The sequence below is a fragment of the Cervus canadensis genome, chromosome 11, assembly GCF_019320065.1.
Source record: "Cervus canadensis isolate Bull #8, Minnesota chromosome 11, ASM1932006v1, whole genome shotgun sequence".
NCBI lineage: Eukaryota > Metazoa > Chordata > Mammalia > Artiodactyla > Cervidae > Cervus > Cervus canadensis.
This window is the reverse complement of record NC_057396.1, coordinates 58,208,763-58,231,447: the sequence shown is the minus strand read 5'-3', so window position 1 is coordinate 58,231,447 and position 22,685 is coordinate 58,208,763. Positions and strand designations below refer to the sequence as shown.

Sequence of the window (22,685 nt, the reverse complement as noted above, 5' to 3'; positions counted from 1 at the left end):
TGAATGGGAAGTATAGAAAGCTCATATATAACCCATCCTCACAAATGAACAACCTCACCCACTAACAATGTCCCATGTCATAGAGATACACAGTCATTTTAACTGATAAACTGACATTGACACATCTCACTACCTCAAGTCCATAGTCTATTATGGTTCACTCTTGGAGTTGTCTGTGCATTTGAACAAATGTATAATGATATATGTCCACCACTACCATGTCATACAGAGTAGTTTCACTGCTCTAAAAATCCTCTGTTCTCCACCTATTCCTCCTCCACACCCATCCACTCACCCCATCACCTGACACCGCTGATCTTCTTACATCTCCCTAGTTTTGCCATTTCCAGAAAGTCATATAGCCATAATCATACAGTTTGTAGCCCTTTGAGATTGGCTCTTTTGGCTTAGTAATGTTCACTGAAGTTTCCATTATGTCTTTTTATGGTTTGATAGCTCATTTCTTTTTGGTGGTGAATAATATTCCATTATCTAAATTTACCACAATTTATCTATTTGCCTTCTGAAGGACAACTTGGTTGCTTTCAAGTTCTGGCAATTGTAAGTAAGGCTGTTATAAACATCCATATGCAGGTTTCTGTGTGGACCTAAGTTTCCAACCCATTTGGGTAAGTACCAGGGAGGATGACTGCTGGATCAAATGTTAAAAATATGTTTAGTTTTATGAGGAACTGCCAAACTGTCTTCCAAAGTGGCTGCACCATTTTGCATTCCAATGAGCAATAAATGAGAGTTCATTTTGCTCCACATCCTAACCAACATTTAATGTTGTCAGAGTTCTGGATTTTGGCCATTTTAATAGGTGTGTATCTCTGTTGCCTTGACTTGCAAGTCTTTAATGATATGCTGTTGGACATGTTTTCATATGCTTGTTACCTAATCATCTTTTTTTGGTGAGGTATCTGTTCAAGTCTTTTGCCCATATTTTAAATCAGGTTGTTCCTTTTCTTATTGTTGAATTCTAAGGGTTCTTTGTATAATTTGGATAACAGTCCTTTATCAGATGTATCTTTTGCAAATGTTTTCTCCTAGTCACTAGCTTGACTTCTCATTCCTTTGACTAAAGTAATTTTAAGGAGTATAAGTATTAACATTTATGTATTAATCAACTGGATAAAAAATTTAAGGAGGACTAAATGTTGAACATAATGTAATATTTGATAAAACAAAGTTCATTTGTCTGTATGATACATAGTATTACTTAATGTGTTTCTTTTATGTTAGAGGTACTGTTACTTCTATAATTTAGTATAACCTTGCTATATTTAAAAAAGTTTTTAATCTATGTATAAAGGTCATAGAAGTAAATTCAGTTTTAAGCAATAATATATTATAAATTTGCCTCAAACAATATATTAAATATTAAAACTCTGTTAAGGAAAATAGCACTTTCACAATTGCAATTAAACTGTTTAAATAGAAAGTTACCACCCCCAGGTGAAAGATAGATACAGCAATACCATGCTGTTTTGAAAACATGCAATACATTGTTCACATAATTATATGCCATTATATGAGGAATAAGAATTAAATATTCTTCAAATAAACATTGAAACAAGCAACAAATATTTACTTAGCATAAAGTTTATTCACATGTATAAAAAATGTCTGTAATAGGAAATCCATTAAAGCCAAAATATAATCAAGCATGTAGGAAAAATGTATTCAAAAGTGAGTTGCTTTTTCCACATAATGAAAATGCTGGTAAGTACTGAGTTGCCTTAAACTTTTAACTGTTAGGGAAACATTTTTAAACAACAAAAAAAATGCTGAAGGAAATACAATATGGAAGGTTAAAGGTATCAATACATGTCACACATGTTCCAAAATGCTACACAGGCAGGATTTACAAAAGAATCTAGTTTTTAAAAAATTATAGAAATCTAGACATTCTTCTAGTAGTATAAATGCCACATACAATATTTCAAATCAACCAGTAACTAATACAAACTTATTTCACATTCAGTTAGAATAAAAAACAGTATGAATAATATGAAATTAAGCTTTCAAACAGCACTGACAAACTTCTTCTTATTAAAAAATTCACTTTTATGTATAGGAAAAGTACACATACACATAACTTATCTGAGAAATAGAAAAAAATTGTTAGAATTTTATAGGCAAACAGGAAACCAGATACAGAGAACACCATTGCTCTAGCTCTTAATTGTTCTGAGGATTTTCACTGTGTATTCACTCAGAGGGCATAATATTAATGGATGCAAAACTCTGACACATAGTTTGTGCTCTCTTTGATTTTTTTCATCTTAAAAAGAGAATATTCTGTGTAGAATTATCTATCCTATTGAAGGCAAAACCCCATAAATGTGTATCTGTCTTTTTCTAGTCTTATTCCTGGTGGCTCAGATGATAAAGAATCTACCTGCAATGAGGAAGACCTGGTTTGATCCTTGGGTTGGGAAGATCTCTTGGAGAAGGAAATGGCAACCCACTCCAGTATTCTTGTCTGGAAAATCCTATGAACAGAGGAGCCTGGCAGGCTACAATAGGGGTCTCAAAGAGTTGGACACGACTGTGTGACTTTCCCTTTTCTTTTCCCTTTTCATACTCATATTACATTCATTTCCTGATTGTAATAGAGGGGAAAACTGTCTAATCAATTATAAAGTTTTGTGTCAAGATAGATTTAATGGTTAACACTAACCAGTTACTCAAGGAAGAAGCACAAACAAAAACAAATTAATCAAACCAAAAAACCCACTACCAAAAATACAACAGGAATAGAAAAGGGAGAATGGGACAGAAATACATGTCCATTAATATTAAAATATTAATGATTTTATATTAATATTTCCTTTTAATTATCATAAATATTTGTTGGTTATGATTCTATCACATTTTCTGCTTTATATTTAAAGTATTATGGATTGGATTCTCAACACTGGATTCTCTACAAACACCCCTTATTTCATAATCTTGATGAATTCCAGATTTTTTCAGGTTAGAGCAACAGTTTTACAGTAAGTGACGGCATATGACAAATCCATGCTGCTGCTGGGTGATGGGTTGTCACAGGCCCTGAAGCTGGATTTACAGCAAGATTTCTGGGAGTCAACTGGAGTAAACAAGTTCATGGAGTATTTCAGATTGTGATTCAATAAAAGATAAATCGTATCTTATATTTTTATCCATCCTAAGAAACACATGTGTGAGAAAATACAGATATGTAATATATGCTCTTATATACATTTATGTATAAATGACAAACGTCTATACATTTCTCATACAGACTTAGAATTGTTTATACTTTATAATTTGAGACAGTGTAATTTTACAGGAATAAGATGGGGCTGAGAAAATTGTGCTTGTTCATTCTAAACCTAGCTCATACCAACACGTTAGATTTGGGGCAAATTATCCTTGCATGCCTTAGAGTGATTGCTAAAATGATAAGAGTTTGCTTCCAATCTTTTTTTTTTTTTAATGTTTCCTAATTAGCCTCAGAAACAGCATTAGGTGCTTGCTTGCTTTATTTATTTATTGGCTGTGTGACACGTGGAATCTTAGTTCCCTGCCGAGGAATCAAACCCACGCCCCTTGCATTGCAAGTGCAGAGTCTTAACCACTAGGTCACCAGGGAAGTCCTGCCTCTGACCTTTTAAAGAGGATTAAAATAAGGGCAAAGTTACATGAGGAAAAGTGCTTATGTAAAGCCAATATATGACTAATAGTAAAATTTTTATAGGTTATGTAGGTGGCATTAAAAAGACCACTTTTCCTAATTGTATCTAAATGTTACTATGTATAAAATAGATAACTAATGAGAACACTGTAGAAGTCTACTTAATGTACTGTGGTGACCTGAAAGGGGAAGAAGTTCAAAAGGGAAGGGATACATATATATACGTATGTATGTATGGCTGACTCATATATACATGATACATATGATTATATATATATGGTTAACTGAAACAACACTGTAAAGCAACTATAATGCTCCAATAAAGATTAATTTAAAACAAACCCAAACACCAAACAACAACAACAAATTTTGCCAGATGATTTCTTTGCAACAAGTAACCAAAGAGACTCTGAAAATATCAAAGGTAAGGTCTTTAGCAGTCTGTAATGATTAAGATCTTTCTTTCATCTGCATTAAGATCACACGGTCTTAAAAGCGAGACATACACTCAAACACAGTGTAATATGATTTATACTTTTTCAGCATTTAATTTGGAAGGACCTACCAAATGCCTGTGAGTTTTAATCTCATCTCTCTAAAAATTATAAAACAAAATAGAATTTTATAAATGGTATTACATAGAAAAAAGCAATGCCTGGCAAAAACATAAAGAACAGAATTTTCTATTTCTCAGGAGTATGTTATTTTTTGAGTTCCTGCAAAGAGGAAACAAATTCACATACACATAAATTCAAATAACTTTGTGCACACACATTCATTTCAGAAGTTTATAGCTTATATTCTATTATGTTTGTAAGGGGAGATTGGTCACATACAGAATTAGAAGATACAAACTATAGGTCAAAATTATTACCTATGATCTTCTGTGTCCAGACATTAAAAGATACAAGGGAAGTGCTCCGGCCTGGTGCACTGGGAAGACCCAGAGGAATCGGGTGGAGAGGGAGGTGGGAGGGGGGATCGGGATTGGGAATATATGTAAATCCATGGCTGATTCATATCAATGTATGACAAACCCACTGGGAAAAAAAAAAAAAAAAAGATACAAGGGATTGCTGGTAACTTTAATCAATATTATTTTGATAGCAGAAAAGTAAGTTACTTCTAGGTTCTCAAACTATTATTTATAAACTTTGACAAATTTTCCAGATTAATGGTTATGCATAGTCAGATACAGATAACTTAGCAATGAAAATAGGTATGTCTACTCGTCGGTAATATGCACGAATTTATCAAGCTCCACTCCTAGATTTGAGGCCTATAATTTACTTTGTGGTATAACAACCCTTGCAAATCCTTGCCATTGCAACCATGCTCCCTCTGAAGAAGTAACTCCCTAGTGTTTATTTTTTAAAGAAAACTATTGACTGCCCCCCCCCACACATAATAAAATATGCCTGATAGGAACAGTTCATGACTAAAATGTGCAAAATACAGTAAATGCTATGCAATAATTTAAGATAAAAAACTGATTTCATTAAGGTTATTGATTTATATTTAAATGTCAGATTCTGTGAAGTATTGCCAACCAAAAAGAAATCCTAAAAAAGGGTAGATCCAATATTATAACTTGGAATAATCTAATAATTAGAAATTCTTTTTCTTTTTTTTTTAGTATTCAATACAATAAATCTATGGGGCTTCCCTGGTGGCTCAGACAGTAAAGAATCTGCCTGCAATGCAGGAGACCCTGGGTCGATCCCTGGATCTGGGAGAACCCCTAGAGAAGGGAATGGTTACCCACTCCAGCATTCTTGCCTGAAGAATTCCATGGACAGAGAAGCCTGGCAGACTACAGTCCATAGGGTCGCAAAGAGTGGGACATAACTGAGCAACTAACACAACAACAACAAATCTACAATCTTTTTCTGTACAAAGGATACAGACAGTTCACCAGTTTTAGCTGTGACATCCATAACATTCTTTTGAACAGAGCAATGCTCTCTTCTTCACTGCAAGGACACAAAATTCCTTATCCAGCTGACTATCCAATTCAGGTTAAAGATGCTGACAGAACTCCAGGGGCAGAGAACACATGCTCATTTCTCCTTACTCCCTACAGCTTGTCATAAACAGCTGAACTGACTTGTCTTTTTTGGTTCAGGGAAAAGAACCACTTAAATAACGTGAATGTCCTATATCACCAAGACAATGAGGGCTTAGTGAGATGGGAGTGACATAGACTTTTTAAATACCCTAAAATCATTTGCTGGCCCAGGATAAGGTGGTGGTGGTGAAACACTCTGTTTTCTGGTCAATGCCACTGCCTGTTCATAAGAAGGTAATCCTGTATCTTCCAATGAAGGTGGAGCTGGAGACAAGACAGCCTCCTCTGGTCTTCTGAAGATGATGGAAGGAGTGTGTCTGCCCCTTCTTACGTAGGTATCTGAAGAACTAAATAGAGAGAGCATTGAGGTCTAGGAAAGGCAATATTTTAGGCTAAGACAGCAATATCAAGAAATCCAACTATTTAGATCAAAGCTGAACCTTCTTTATTAATATAACAAGTTTTATTTTACCCATAAACTCTGAATGAGTCTTCGTTTAGTGGGAAGACCAAGAGCTTTGAAGTCAGTCATGTGTATGAAACAGGATCCTATCATTTCATAGCAACGTGACCAAAGGCAAGGTAACCTAACGTTTCTCCCTTTGTAAAATGGGAATAATAATAGCTACGTCAACAGAGGTGTTTTGTGTGGATTAAGAAAGATTATGTAAGGCATCTAAGCACAGTATGGAATACTGTAACGAGGACTCCAAACACATGAATTCTTTTTTTCTCCTATTCCTGAATTAAAATTTTCTCAAAGTATGGTGTTAAACCAAATCCAGGCTTTGTTGAAAGGTGCTACAACTCAAAGCTAAGGAAATTGATGCCACAGAGGTAATACCATCAGTGGATGCCCATCTCTCTCATGTCACCCCTGCAACCCTGCTGCCTGGTCCATCCCTCCTCAGCAGGGTTTCCATCCCATCATTCTTCTGCACAAAAGGCTAACTTGAAGTCCACTTTCTACTGAATCAACTTCCAACTCCTGTGCCTACTTTTCAAAGCCTCCCTTAATCTAGCCTTGCTTTATTTTATAGCTCTCTGGTCTTGCCAAGGTAGTGTCTTTACTCCCCATTGATCTCCACGGATCCAAGCCTAACAATTAGAAAAAAAAAACTTTTTAATTAAAAAAAAAAATGGCTTAGTTCAAGTTACACCATTTTTCACAAAACTTTGTCACCTACGCCAGCCAATGAAAACTGAAATGTAATACCGGTCTGGTGTTCCAAAACTACATTTCCCCTTCTCACTTGTGAATTACAAATTATAATTTAAACATAAGTAAACTGATCCATTTAGACTGTGAAGTTGGCTGTCTATGAAGCATCTATGCAGAAATTAACCTCCTATAGTATGGTTAATAAGATAATTAAAATATATAGATAATCTCGAACCTGTAGTCGATATTTATAATAGTATTCTTCCTAATAAGAGTTTAGCAGACCCAAAATACTGTACTCTTCTGCAAACTAAATTAATATCAACTTGCCTCATAGAATACCTTTGCTGTTGGAAGTTATAATGAGATCTGAAATTGAAAGGAAAGAGAGGAAAATAGCAGAGAGAGAAGAAAAGAAAAAGGTCTATGTAAATCGAGGAACTGAATAATCTGCCCTTCAATAGCTGAGAGGTGACTGAGAGCCTCAGAAGTTTACTTAGAGGGCTCAATACAATTCCTCCTCTGTCGGAAATCTGGAATGTACGCATGGTAGGATTGTCACTTGCCACATTCATTAGCTTGTGATGAAAAGTACTACTTGTTTGCTTATAGGAAACAGGAGAGGCAGATGTTTTACTTGAAGAAATAAATTTTTCCACGTTGACCTTCAAAATCTGTTACAGGAAGGATAATAATAATAAAGTCATTAAGTGGAAAAAAAAAGTCATTAAGTGCTTTCACAGTGATTTCTTACATATACCTTACATGACTGAAATCAGAAAACACACACCAAGAACATCTCGGATAAGCTGACAACATTATATTATGCCTATCTTCCTCCGTAAAATATAGGAACTAAGAAATGAAAAGATCTTGCTTCCCATTTCTTGGCATGTTTTTACAAAAGAATGAGACAAACTATTCTAACAAGGATCTCATTTTTTACTCTTTTCTTTTTCAAAATATTCCTCACCCTTCTCCCACTTCCAGACTTGCAAAATGTAGAAAGAGAACATGTAACTGTTGGAAAAATTTCTTGGGACAATTGATAAAAAGTACTTTAGTCAGTTAGTAAGTATTTAAAAGTTAATCTTAACACAAAGGAATGTCTGGTTAACCTAGTTTGAAGTGTCCCCTATAATGGGTTGCTCTGAGAATCAAAGTGAGACAGCAGATGCAAAAATGACCTGTAAATGGGACAGCATTCTACTGTACTAAGTATAACTAATCTTACTTTTAAAATAAGAGATATCTGGGTTTTCAGATTTTAATAATAACATACACAGAAAACATGCATAATAATGGCACCTCTTTATTCCATGCTTTGAATTCTGCTTCTAAACTCATGCAGGAAAGAAGCTAGAAGGCTTCAGAGAAAAAAAAGGCATAAGGTAAAAAGGTGTAGCGGTGAAGAAAAGCAGAGAAATGGAAAAAAAATAGGAAAGAGAAGAGAACGATGTTGAGCATGACACTGGACAATGGCTCTGTTCACAGATCTTCAGGGAAATTATTAAATACTGAGGGCATACACATGGACTTTGGGGGAAAATATTGTAAATGAGATAGAAAAGAAGGAAAGATAAAAGACAAGGATAAAAGATAAAAGACAAGGAGAGTTTTTAAATATAAATATTCCAATTCCTTCATTAACTCATGAATTTCCAGGTATCCTGCAGCTTGTGGAGAAAGCCATATGAAATAAGATCTTAGCCAAAAGCCCTTGAAAATGGTAAGAACTTGCTGATTTCCTCTCTGTTAAGTAGGTGAAATTAATAGAAACCTCAGCTTAAAGACAGTGGCTTAAGAAAAATTACACAAAATTTCCCTTACTTTCTTTCACTTTTCAAACTTTTCGAGGATTTATAGAACTCTCAGACAATCTCCTTAGTTCCTGCCCATGATCACGTAATGCCTCAGGGGACTGTTAGGAATTCCAGCTGGGGGATAGAATTACACTTTACATTGCCCCTGTCCTCTGCCCCCCTGTTGCTGGCATGTCCTCCTCTGCAGGGGCTTCCCAGGAAGATCAGTGGGAAACAATCTGCCTGCAATGCAGAGGACATGAGTTCAATCCGTGGGTTGGAAGGATTCCCTGGAGAAGGAAATGGCAACTCACGCCACTATGCCTGCTTGAGAAATCCCATGGACAGAGGAACCTGGTGGGCTACAGTCCATGGGGTCACAAAAGAGCTGGATACAGCTAAGAGACTAAAACAATAGCAACAACCAGCTTCCTCTGCACTCTTACTACGGGCCTCCTTTCAGACTTGCCTCTGCCCTCGTCTCTGTCCTTTCGTCACACTCAGAAAACTTACCTACTTTCATGGCTTCAGCTTTTATCTTCCAATGGATTTATCCTAATTCCACCTCTATTGCCCTAAACTCTTACCTTAACAATAAAGAAAAAATTTTAATTATGGTAAAATATGCAGAACATAAAATCTGTCATTATAACCATTTTCAGGTGTACAATTAATGGTATTAATTATATTCACAATGTTGTACAGCCATCATCACTATTTCCATAATCTGGTCATAACCTGGTCAATAATGAGCGTCTTTGTAGAATTTGGAACCATAAACAGGGTAAATAAGGATATAGAAGAAATAATTCTGATTGCCTGTTTCGCATGTGCTGCTTTTTTTTAAAAAATAAGGTAGTTCTACACTTTTATCTATACTTACAGATAAGAATATGAATGATAATAACTTTTTACTCTAATGATGTTGAGATTTATTATGCAAACAATTATGGCCTTTAGGAAGCTTTACTAATATGCTGGAATTCAGTTAATAGCAGTGTATTAACATTGGCTTGTATTATCATGTCCAATTCTTTGTGACCCCATGGATGGGAGCCCGCCAGGCTTCTCTGTCCATTGAATCTTCTAGGCAAGAATACTGGAAGTGGCTACCCATTCCCTTCTCCAGGGGAATCTTCCTAATCTAGGGATTGAACCCAGGTTTCCTGCATTGCAGGCATTCTTTACCATCTCAGCCACCAGGGAAGCCCAAAGTTGGCTTGTTAGTTTTGCAAATGTAATATGGTAACATGAGAGGTTAACAGTGAAGGAACTGGTGAAGGATACATAGGAACTCTCTGTGTCATCTTTGCAACTTTCCTGTGTATCTGAAATTATTGCAAAATAAAAAATAGACTTCAAAACATAGGCAGTCATTTTTTTAGCCATTTAAAAATAACAGTATAGAAAGTATACTAGTATAGAAAGTGAATTAAATATTTTCACTTGATACTTACCCTGGATACTGTTGCCTGTGACACTTGGTGATACAAAGATAGTAACCAACTAATCCCAAAATAACCAAAAATACTCCAGCAGCAATTAATCCAGTCAGAAGGCCCATAGCGTCGATTTTCTCTCTGTTAGCATCTTAAGAGAAATCATTAAACTAACATAAATATAACAACTGAAAAGCACCACCTACGATTTCAATAAATTTAACATTGAGTGTAAGCACATTATTAAGCATCTAATAATTAACATTGGTTACTTTTAAAAGTCTGTGCCAGAGACATGACCAGAAAAAAAAAAAAGAAAAAAGGTATACTTCCTAAAAGCCCTAGGTATGGCTTTATTTATTTTTATTATTTTAATCAAAATTATTTATTCATTTTGGCTATGCTGGGTCTTAGTCGTGGTATGTGGGATCTAGATCCCCGACCAGGGATGGAACCCGGGTTCCCTGCATTGAGAGTTCAGAGACTTAGCCACTGGACCACTAGGGGAAGTCCCTGATTTATTTTAAATGTCAAGACTAAGCGGGATAAACATATTCTTCGTTCAACTATACACATTCTGATATTAACTACTGAGAGAAATTTACTAAGCAACTCCAGAGTAGCTATGTATTATAGTCTCCCTACAGCTGGACCCTGCCTAGGAGGAATAAAAAAATCGCTGGCAAAACCAAAACAAACCTGCCAAAAAAGCAGCTAGAGATGATCAATGCAGATAAGACAAAGGATCTCCCCTCTCTAGAGGCTACTTGATTCTATCTAACAATCTTAATTTACTTAGTAGCACAAGTATTCCATTCACTTGTAATGGTAAAAAAAGAAAAAAAAAAAATTAAAATAGCTTACTACTTGAAAGTAACAGTCTTACTTTTATTCTGTGCAAGTCCTGACTTAGCCGAGTTGTTTAAAAGAGCGAATTAAGCCTATTATCTCATTTCCCTAGTATCTCACCAAACTTGATTTTCAGTGTATAAATAGATGAATGCGGCCTTTTCTGTCTTAGATAGCCCTGTGTATAATTGAGAAATCTTCCCCGGATTTACAAGGTATGTATGTTGTGCAACAACCAAACTCAAACAATGAAACTAAAAATGTACTATGATAGAGGGTGGGAAAAAAACATTAAAATTGATTCATTCTTGCCTTACCTGATTTTGTGGTTGGTCCTCTAATTGAATATTCTTGCCAAAATTTCTTCTAAGAGAAAGGTAAAAAAATTTCCGAGTTTATTTAATTTCTTTAAGGTCATTTCATTTGGTCTCAAGGACCTAGACTAGGGGTGATAAACGCTTGGCATGTGCCACGGGTTGGATACCAGTTCATTCATGCTGGAGCAAGTGACTCACTCTATTAAATAATTAAAGCATTGCCACCCACCACCGATTCTTCCAACTCTGAAATTGGCCAGGGATTTATAGCTAGTGCCAGCTCTTTACCACTGGATCCTGATATTTCTTCCTTCATTGGCCCGGGGCCCTCACTCAGATATCCAGGGACACTATCGAATTAGAGAGTCGATGAAAACAGTAGAGGTGGAAGCTGAAGCAGAGGACTCATGATCGTGTTTGAAAAGGAGTCTGACTTTTTTCTACACTAGGTGAGCCTTCAGTTTGCTAGGAGATTTTTATAGGTTTTTTAAAAAAAATTATTTTTGGCTGTGCTGGGTCTATGTTGTTTGCAGGCAGGTTTTCTCTAGTTGTGGCAATCAGCAGCTACTCTCTAGTTGCAGCGCGAGGGCTTTTCATTGTGGTGTCTTCTCTTGTTGCGGAGCACCGACTCAGTAGTTGTGACATACAGTTCATTGCCCCGAGGCACGTGGGATCCTCTGGGGCCAGGGATCGAACCCGTGTCCTCTGCATTGGCAGGGCAGGCTTTCAACCACTGGACCACCAGGGAAGCCCTTGCTCAGAGATTTTATTAAAAGGTATTTACTGATTTGGAAAGACATCCCTGAGACTTTTTAAGTTCAGTGTTACTTGAGAGAATGGAAGCCGTTTTTCAGGAACGGTGGTAAAACTAGAAAATGGGTTTGTGAGAAACAGAACAGAATTTCAACAGACAACTACAAGGCAGAGCAGTCTTTGCTTCCTTTCTCTAACAGACGCAGCAGATAACAGCCGCAACGGGAGGCTGGGGACAATTTGGGAAGAAAAAGAGCTAAGTTTCAGTAACACCTTCATTTGAAGAATACTGAGAGAGGTTCGTATTGACTAAAGAGTAAAATGGGATTCTTGAGGAAGGGGAAAAAGAGCTGGGGTTATTGAAGCTTGGGGTTATTTACAAAAGTAAAGAATCTGGGTCACTTGATAGTCTTAAAGAATATGCCAGATTATACCAGGGACAGTGCCGGCTATTTGTTTTGTACTTTTCAGGATTAACAGACGGAAGTTAATTATATTTTAAGGGAGAAATTCTAAAAGTTTATTGCCAAGCAATAAACTCCTGAATGCAGGGAATATATATTTTATCCTCAGTTTCTAGGGGAGGATATGACACATAGTAGATTGTCAATAAGTACTTGAAATATAAATATAGCCATCAAAAAGCTAAGTCTTGATAGGAAAAATTTCTCTTGAGTTTTGACTGATTGAAGCCTGAGTCAGAGAGCTAACTCAGTATCCTGAAGTTTAATTCACTGTGCTTCAAGACTGTCTTTGAGTATCATAAATGTTAAACACAAAATTATAACATAATTGATAATTTGCTAATTACTGTAAACCCAGGGAAGTATAAAGTAAAATCTAAATAGGTTAATTAGCATTTTAAGAAAGTAGAAAGAGATAACAGGTATACAATCCTAATTTTATTTAAGGCATATAATTTCTAATGCCTGAAAGTACCACTTTTTAAAGTACAATTTAATAAACGTCTAGCCAATTAACATCATCAACAGAATTACCGTTTTATCTTCATCCACAAAAATCTCTCTGGCTTCCTCATAATTACAAAGTTCTTCTGTGCATTCTCTTTCTAGGTCACCAGGAGTGAAGAGCTCCAAATCAAATCTATTATATAGGAGGTGTCTATGTATGAACAGGTTTGCTTCTTCTTTTGATGTAAAAACTAACAAAGAAATAGAAAGATTGCAAACATTGATAAAAATAAGGCAGAAAATTCCTGTTTTACTTATGGGAAGAGCACATAGTTCCTTTGATGTGGTTAAATTACACCCAACTTTCTTCTGTGGTTTTAAAATCTGACAAAAAGAAATATCATCAGTAAAAATAATTCCTGCTAAAGATGAAATACAGATATTAATCAAATTCCAGTTCATACTTGAGTAGATTGTGTCCAAAGTTATCAGCATAAGTGAAAAAAAAATTGAGTTTCATTTTTTCCTCTAGACAATTATTTTTCCAATAAATGACAGGCCAGTCTATGCTATTTCTAAAGCACTGGTTTCCTGTTATTTTGACTGAGAAAAATTAGTCTGGTGTAGTGGCAGAGTGTTAGACACAGAAGACACAGATTTTTCTTTTCTGATTTGGCTTAGCTATCAGCTGTATATCCTGGGATAAGTCACTTACATCTCTGGGTTGCCATTTCCTAAATCACTTTTTTTTGGCAGTGCTGTGTGGCATGCAGGATCTTAGTTCCCAACCAGGACTGAACCCATGCCGCCTGCATTAGTAGCACAGAGTCCTGACCAAGACTGCTGGACCCAAGAAGTCCCAGGTGTGAGTCTTAACAGAGCTATTTTGTCCAATATAGCAGCCACTAGTCACATATGGTATAGAGAACCTGAAACGTGGCTAGTGGGAATTGAATGTGCTGTAAGTGTAGAATTCAGACTTAAATTGAAGACAGTGGGGAAAACTACTGGACCATTCAGGTATGACCTAAATCAAATCCCTTATGATTATACAGTGGAAGTGAGAAATAGATTTAAGGGACTAGATTTGATAAGAGTGCCTGATGAACTATGGACAGAGGTTCGTTAACATTGTATAGGAGACAGGGATCAAAACCATCCCCAAGAAAAAGAAATGCAAAAAAGCAAAATGGCTGTCTCAGGAGGCCTTACAAATAGCTGTGAAAAGAAGAGAAGCAAAAAGCAAAGAAGAAAAGATATAACCATTTGAATGCAGAGTTCCAAAGAATAGCAAGGAGAGGTAAGAAAGCCTTCCTCAGTGATCAGTGCAAAGAAATAGAGGAAAACAATAGAATGGGAAAGACTAGAGATCTCTTCAAGAAAATTAGAGATACCAAGGCAACATTTCATGCAAAGATGGGCACAATAAAGGGCTGAAATGGTATGGACCTACCAGAAGCAGAAGATATGGAGAGGTGGCAAGAATACACAGAAGAACTTTACAAAAAAGATCTTCACAACCCATATAATCACTCACCTAGAGCCAGACATCCTGGAATGTGAAGTCAAGTGGGCCTTAGGGAAGCATCACTATGAACAAAGCTAGTGGAGGGGATAGAATTCAGTTGAGCTATTTCAAATCCTAAAAGATGATGCTGTGAAAGTGCTGCACTCAATATGCCAGCAAATTTGGAAAACTCAGCAGTGGCCACAGGACTGGAAAAGGTCAGTTTTCAGTCCCATCCCAAAGAAAGGCAATCTGAAGAATGCTCAAACCACCGCACAATTGCACTCATCTCACACGCTAGTAAAGTAATGCTCAAAATTCTCCAAGCCAGGCTTCAGTAATAAGTGAACGGAGAACTTCCAGATGTTCAAGCTGGATTTAGAAAGGCAGAAGAACCAGAGATCAAATTGCCAACATCCGCTGGATCATCGAAAAAGCAACAGAGTTCCAGAAAAACATCTATTTCTGCTTTATTGACTATGCCAAAGTCTTTGACTGTGTGGATCACAATAAACTGTGGAGAATTCTGAAGGAGAGGGGAATACCAGACCACCTGACCTGCCTTTTGAGAAACCTGTATGCAGGTCAGGAAGCAACAGTTAGAACTGGACATGGAACAACAGACTGGTTCCAAATGGGTAAAGGAGTACATCAAGGCTGTATATTGTCACCCTGCTTATTTAACTTATATGCACAGTATATCATGAGAAACGCTGGGCTGGATGAAGCACAAGCTGGAATCAAGATTGCAGGCAGAAATATCAATAACCTCAGATATGCAGATGACACCATCCTTATAGAAGAAGGTGAAGAACTAAAGAGCCTCTTGATGAAAGTGAAAGAGGAGCATGAAAAAGTTGGCTTAAAGCTCAACATTCAGAAAACTAAGATCATGGCATCTGGTCCCATCACTTCATGGCAAACAGATGGGGAAACAGTGGCTGACTTTATTTTTGGGGGCTCCAAAATCACTGCAGATGGTGATTACAGATGGTGATTTAATTATGAAATTAAAAGATGCTTGCTCCCTGGAAGGAAAGTTATGACCAACCTAGACAGGATATTAGAAAGCAGAGACATTACTTTGTCAACAAAGGTCCATCTAGTCAAGGCTATGGTTTTTACAGTAGTCATGTATGGATGTGAGAATTGGACTATAAAGAAAGCTGAGGGCCAAAGAATTGATGCTTTTGAATGGTGGTGTTGGAGAAGACTCTTGAGAGTCCCTTGGACTGCAAGGAGATCCACACAGTCCATCCTAAGGGAGATCAGTCCTGGGTGTTCATTGGAACCACTGATGTTGAAGCTCAAACTCCAATACTTTGGCCATCTGATGTGAAGAGCTGACTCACTTGAAAAGACCCTGATGCTGGGAAAGATTGAAGGCAGGAGGAGAAGGGGACGACAGAGGATGAGATGGTTGGATGGCATCTCCGACTCAATGGAGATGAGTTTGAGTAGACTCCGGGATTTGGTGATAGACAGGGAGGCCTGGTGTGCTGTGGTCCACGGGGTCATAGAGAGTCGGACACGACTGAGTGACTGAACTGAACACTAAGTATAAAAGGGACTTCAAAGACATGGTTAAGAAAAATGTAAAGTATCTCAGTGTTTTCTGTTGCTTATATTTGTAATATTAGGTTAAATATTTGGAATATATTGGGTTAAATTAAATACTTTATAAAAATTAATTGCACCTATTTCTTTTTTACTTTTTAAAATGTGGCTACTAGAAAATTTTAAATTATTTATGTGGTGCACATTCTATTTCTATTGGCCAGTGCTATTCTAGCAGCTTCATTTCTATTTTATAAACAAGATTTATGAGCTATTTGAACCAAGGAGGGGAGCCAGAATGGGTTCATTAGTGTAGTTATTTTGAGAAATATTCTAAAAAGGTAGACCATTCTGTCCTGTGACAAAATGTTGGTTCTTTCCTCTTCTTTGTTCTTGTGGATTTTACGCAACCACGAAACAGAATGAAAAATTTTCCAAGTGGCCATCATTTCTCATTGGGATTCTTATAATGGCCCTCTAAGTCATCCCCCTGTCCATGACAGCAACAGCACATTTCCAATGTGCCTGGATCTCTCCTGCCTTTGAACTTGCTTTCCACTGAATAGAACTTTCCTCTTTCAGTCTGCATTCTCACTTCCTTCCACATTTTTGTTCAGTGTTACCTTGAACCCCATCCCTATTCACCCACCTCTGGCAATCCCCATCCCACACTGTGTTTTTCTTCATGGCACTTTCCATCTAGTGTTCTATATGCTTTATTTACTTATCTGTTACAACTCTGTTCCCCTAGCAAGAAGGAAAAATCCGTTAAAGCAGGGATGTTGACACAAAGAGGTGCACCCCAAATTACTTACAATAATAAATGAATGAACTTGACTTTCCTCTTGGACCTAATTTCTCAGAGTTGAGGCAATTCAGAGTCATGGTCTGTTACTCAGCTTGACACACACAGGTTTATAATATTAAACCAGTGATGAAGTAACTTTGAGTCTGCTTAACTTAGCTGTACTGTATGTACTTACAATACGTAAAATCTGATTTCAGAACGGAGAATTAGAAATCTGCCTCTGTATTGCTACTTCTCAGATACGCCCAGATCTTTACATTTTACTGGCTAGAAAAGCAGTGCCAAATTTCTCATTGTTGGCCTCCTGTTATCTGAGTTACAAAACACCCCTGACCTCCAATGGGACCTTCAACTTAAAAGGAAAATAAAAAAGTGAGTCACAAACACTTTTATTGTTCCTGAAGTGATATTTATGCCAATGAAAGTCTTGACTGTTGTATAAAACATGCCTTCTGGGAGGGACTGCTGTCCACCACTTCCCTGAGGTTGAAAGTTCTAATTCAGTCCATGGTCCATGTTTAGAGCTTCAATGCCTTATCAAACTTCTTCTTGCCTCCCTTATGATCTCAGGAGAAATATTATTTGTCCTTTGTTAGTTGGGTTTTAAGTAGCCTGGATTTGCTTTTAATTAAAAGAGGCAAACTTTCCTGCCCCTGGAGCATCCTGAACTTGCAGCAAGGATTCCTGTTTTACCACTGGCCATTGCCCCAGGATACACTGGCCTTTGCGCTTTTGTGTCTGCTGCCTCAGATTATCTTCTCATCTTTATTTCTCCTATCTTAGCTTCCCTGGTGGCTCAGAGGTTAAAGCGTCTGCCTGCAATGCGAGAGACCTGGGTTCGATCCCTAGGTCAGGAAGATCCCCTGGAGAAGGAAATGACAACCCACTCCAGTATTCTTGCCTAGAGAATCCCATAGACGGAGGAGCCTGGTGGGCTACAGTCCACGGGGTCGCAAAGAGTCGGACACGACTGAGCGGCTTCACTCACTTCACTCACTTACTCAGACCATCCTAAGAGGCTGTCTATTCCCCTGTTTTAAACCCACCAACTGAGATATTCTATTCTCCTCCTTTCTCTTGTCTCTCCATGCTTTCTAAATAAATTCTCTTTGAGTCATTTAAATCCCACTTCTTGGCTTTAGCAGAACACAACTGAAGGTCCTTTATTTCCCTAGTTACTTTTCATATCTCCATTTGTTATATCTCATTTGCAGAGAGCACTGACTTCTGTGCTATACACCTCTCCAGAGACATAGCTACTATGCTAACTAACACCCAACTAATACTAATGCTAACTAATACTGCTAACCAATACCTCTGCTCTTGAACTCTCTGTTTCTACTTCTGTCATAGAGTTTATGGAGATTATCAGTTTATACCCTGCCTCGCCCACTAGATGAAGCAGTCCACGCGGACTTCCAGGCAAGGATACTGGAGTAGGTTGCCATTTCCTTCCCCAGGAGATCTTCCTGACCTAGAGATCAAACCCAGGTCTCCTGCACTACAGGCAGACTCTTTTTTTTTTTTTTTCATTAAAAAAATTTATTTTTTAATTGAAGGGTAATTGCTCTACAGAATTTTGTTTCTGTCAAACCTCAACATGAATCAGCCAGAGGTATACATATGCCCCTCCGTCTTTAACTTCCCTCCCAGCTCCCTCCCAATCCCACCATTCTAGGTTGATACAGAGCCCCTGTTTGAGTTCCTGCAGGCAGATTCTTTACCAACTGAACCACCAGAGAAGCCTTTTAAATACACACACTTCCTCATTTACATTTCCCACAGATATCTCCAGCCTTCTGCACTCAAGTATGATCTCTAAATTCCTTCCATAGTTTATGATGTCCTGGAGAGTATCTTTTATGCCTATATCTTGTGAATGAACGAATGTACTCATAAACATTCTGGACCCAGCCTCTGGTCCGGCTGAGTATGGATCATCAACCTTATATATGAATGGACTTACATATACGGTACAACATGGAAGGCACCAAGAAGGATCTCCTTGCAAATCTCTGTTCCACTAACTACCTTATCCAGTTGCTTAGGATCCTGTGGTCAGTGTTTGATTCCTTAAAGTTAAGATATTGCCCTATTTTAACACACACACAGTCTCCTAGAAGGCTTGAGACATTAAACGGTATTAACCATTATTAGCGTTATGATTAGGAGTTTTAGTGTAACAGATCCTCCTCAAAAGAGAATGAGAGGAGGACCTGATGAGAATGAATGTGGGACAGATATGTGTGGCGAGGTGGATCCAAAGCATTGGCACCAGGTAGGGAAGCACAGCGATTTGGCAGGGAGAAACGAAAGTCAAGTTTTTTTCTTTCCTGTGTTTTCTAGGTTAGGCTTTCAGAATGTGGGCAGGAATCTGTTTATGACCTGGAGACCACAAGGTGTGCAATTCTAGGTTCAGTTCAGTTCAGTTCAGTCGCTCAGTCGTATCCGACTCTTTGCCACCCCGTGAATCGCAGTACGCCAGGCCTCCCTGTCCATCACCAACTCCCGGAGTTTACTCAAACTCACGTCCATCGAGTCAGTGATGCCATCCAGCCATCTCATCCTCTGTCGTCCCCTTCTGCTCCTGCCCCCAATCCCTCCCAACATCAGGGTCTTTTCCAATCAGTCAACTCTTCGCATGAGGTGGCCAAAGTATTGGAGTTTCAGCTTCAGCATCAGCCGTCCAATGAACACCTGGGACTGATCTCCTTTATAATGGACTGGTAGGATCTCCTTGCAGTCCAAGGGACTGTCAAGTAGCAAGCCCCAAACCTAATCTCACACCATCTAACTTTACCCAGATAACCAGACATTTACAAGTATAAAAGGACCTTAGAGATCACTCCACTCCTCACTCCCTCATCATTTTAAAAGCTGAAAGGGGGTTAAGTAACTTGCCCAGAGTCTGCTAACAAATCCAGACTAGGTCCGGGACTCCTTGTCCTTCTTTCCAGGAAGAACAACTAACTATGCTCATCAGAATTACCACACGGCCTCATCTAGAAAAACAGCACTCACTGATTTTCAGAAGTTGAAACAGTTTTTCCATTCAGTTAACTACAAACCTGGTCTTAAATACATATTTACAAAAGTAACTCTCAGAAATAAAAACTGCAGTTAACAACAAACCACAACATTACCAAATAAACCACAAATTAAAGCGCATTTTAGCGCTTCTACGATTGATGAGGGGCATGTAATCTCAAAGACTACACTTTCCCATTTGAGCCCTGGAATACAGGCTTGGGTTTTCAGCACGGTTTTCTTGGGATCTGCAGCCAGGCTTACCTTCTTCTCTCGCATGCCCAGACTCCTCCGGACTTCTTGTGCAATGAGGAAATGCGAAGGTAACTGCGGGCAGTTGGCTGAGTAGCACCAGGAGTGGAAACATAGTCCGGCAACTGTCAAACAAACTGAAACAAAACCAACCAACCAAAAACACAGGTCAAAAGTGCCCCCAGCTCAGCAGTTTAAATTCCTATGGGAACGAGTCACCGACCTGTTGTGCTCAAAATCATCGCGTGACTGCGCCCCGCGCGCGGTTTCGGTCGCCAGGGTCCGACCCGCGCCCGGAAAGCGGCCCCGAGAGCTCCGGGGGACAAATGCCGCCTCCCCTCCATCCACCCGCCCACCATCCCTGTCCCCACCTCCCCAGCCCCCGCCCTCCGGACTCTGCGGCAGGCTGAGCGGGCGCCTGTCGCCGCGGCGACCCTTTGCGTTGCAATCGGACCCGGTCCGCCGAGGAGGCCCCCTCCCAGCCACCCATTCCCTGCCGGGACCGAGCCTCCGGGCCCCCGCACCTGCAGCTGCGGGCGCATGTTCCAGCAACAGCCGGGCCGGAGTCCCGTGCTTCGGTCGTCCCTGCGGCCGCCAGACCCTCGGTCTCGGCGCCCCCCGAATCCGCGCCTTGCCCTCCGCAGGACGGGAAGGGCCCCCTCGCTCGGGCCGAGAAAGAGCCTGGGGTTCGCGGAGGGGGCGCCCTGGCCGGCTCCGGGACGCGCGACGCGAGTCCTGCCTGGATCCCGGGAGGCCGCAGAGTGGAGCGGTGAGAACCGGAGAAGGCAGCTACCTGGCAGCACCTGGCCGCGCTCCTCCCCGCGGGGGCCGGCGCACCTGCGGCGGGCGGGCGGTTGGCAGGCGTCTCCAGGGGCCGCGCCTCGCAGCCGCCGCCACCTCTTTCTGCGCTAAGCCCTGGGCGAGTCCGGCCGCCTGCAGCCAGTTCTGGCCCCGCCTTGGCGCGCAGGTGGCGGGTTTGGGACTGGTTTCTAGACCCCGCGTCCTCCGCCGACTCTGGGCAGCGTGAGTTCATCTCCCAGCGCTAAACAGAGACCACCCCCTGAACCCTCCCCTCGCCCTGGCGCGTCCGGGGATTTTCGATTTGGGTTTCACTAGGCGACGAGCTCCATCTTAAGATCTTAGATCTCAAAGGGTGGTCCGCGAAGGAGAACAAAATCTTTGTCAGAGCATATTAAATGGGAAGTGACCTTAAAAATTAATTGATTACATTTGTTTTCAAATCGTGGTTCGCCAGGTCTGGTCCATCTCCAAGATCTTTTTAGGGGGTATCCGTGGTCAAAACTATTTGCTTTATGATACAAAGACGTAATTTGCCTTTTTCGCTGTCACTGCCTCCTGAATGTACAGCGGAAATTTCCAGAGGCCATTCGACGTGTAACGATGTCATCACCCAGCTGACAGAGTGCTTGCTGTGTTTTGTGGTTTCCATTATTTTCTGTAGTAGTAGATTTAAGTATCAGCATGTACGTTTTTTTAATAGAGATTAATAAAATTTGCCCGTTCTTAGTTTTTTGTTTTTTCCTGTACTTTTATTAGCTAGCTTTAGCCATACTTGGCAGGATAGCTATAACCTCATTTTTAAAAAAAAAAAAAAAATCTGAAATTTATAAATAAATAATGTATATATTATATTTATATATAAAATAAATAAGTCTGAAATTTTGAGCCTATGCAGAAATATAACCCAAAGTAACTACAATCTGTTGTCTTGATTTGAAATAAGATTATGAAAATTTCTCAGTTTAACAGATAATATGATAAATATCAGGGCTTCCCGGGTTGCTCAGCTGATAAAGAATCCGCCTACAATTCAGGAGACCCCTGTTCAATTCCTGGGTGAGGAAGACTCCCTGGAGAAGGGATAGGCTACCCTCTCCAGTATTTTTGGGCTTCCCTGGTGGCTCAAATAGTAAAGAATCCACCTGCAATGGGGAGACCTGGATTCGATCCCTCGGTTGGGAAGATCCCCTGAAGGAGGGCATGGCAACCCACTTCAGTATTCTTGCCTGGAGAATCCCATGGACAGAGGAGCCTGGCGGGCTACAGATTATGGACTCCAAAAGAGTGGGATACCACCGACTAAACACAGCATAGCATGGTATATATCATTAGATATAATTCATGTAAGTAAGAGCTCTCTGGAGATCCTTAATAATGTTAAAAAATGTGCAGAGGTCCTGAGACCAAAGAGTTTGAGAATTACGACCTCAAGTGATGAAGGCAGCAGGTGGACAGAGCACATACTGGGTGTTCACATTACTGCCTTGTCCAAACAACACTTATAACAACTCTTTAGAACATTATTTAAGGTTCCATGCTTTGGCCAAAGTGGCTCAACACTTGGTAGAAGCCAGAAGAAATATTTTTTCCCCCTTTCTAATTGTTGATTAATTCAATTTCCACCAAATTTTATTTTTTCCTGCAAAGGTAATTGCCTACTCTATTCTAAATATTTAGAATCAACCGAGTTCTTTCTGTTTTCTGCACAAATTTTGTCTTCACTGATTCCTTCTCAGTTCAGTTCAGTTCAGTCACTCAGTCGTGTCCG

General features: G+C 39.3%; 1 protein-coding gene across 1 annotated transcript; it reads right to left on the bottom strand.

Moving 5' to 3' along the window:
- Window positions 1-1,589: 1,589 nt before the first annotated feature.
- Window positions 1,590-21,611, bottom strand: PRRG4 (proline rich and Gla domain 4). The gene is made up of 6 exons (XM_043482370.1): window positions 20,641-21,611; window positions 20,129-20,253; window positions 13,053-13,216; window positions 11,302-11,350; window positions 10,154-10,286; window positions 1,590-6,079 (listed from the first exon to the last, which is right to left on the bottom strand). The coding sequence occupies exons 1-6, from the start codon at window positions 21,147-21,149 to the stop codon at window positions 5,845-5,847; spliced, it is 1,215 nt and encodes a 404-aa protein (XP_043338305.1). The 5' UTR covers window positions 21,150-21,611; the 3' UTR covers window positions 1,590-5,844.
- Window positions 21,612-22,685: the final 1,074 nt, after the last annotated feature.

Bases quoted from the DNA above. Each gene is read 5' to 3' on its own strand.
- PRRG4 (XM_043482370.1), bottom strand. From the start codon at position 21,149: ATGAACTCACGCTGCCCAGAGTCGGCGGAGGACGCGGGGTCTAGAAAC. The intron at 10,287-11,301 runs GTAAGGCAAGAA...ATTTCTCTTAAG, and splicing joins AGGACCAACCACAAAATCAG to ATGCTAACAGAGAGAAAATC. The intron at 6,080-10,153 runs GTAAGTATCAAG...CTCTCTATTTAG, and splicing joins CACAGGCAACAGTATCCAGG to TTCTTCAGATACCTACGTAA.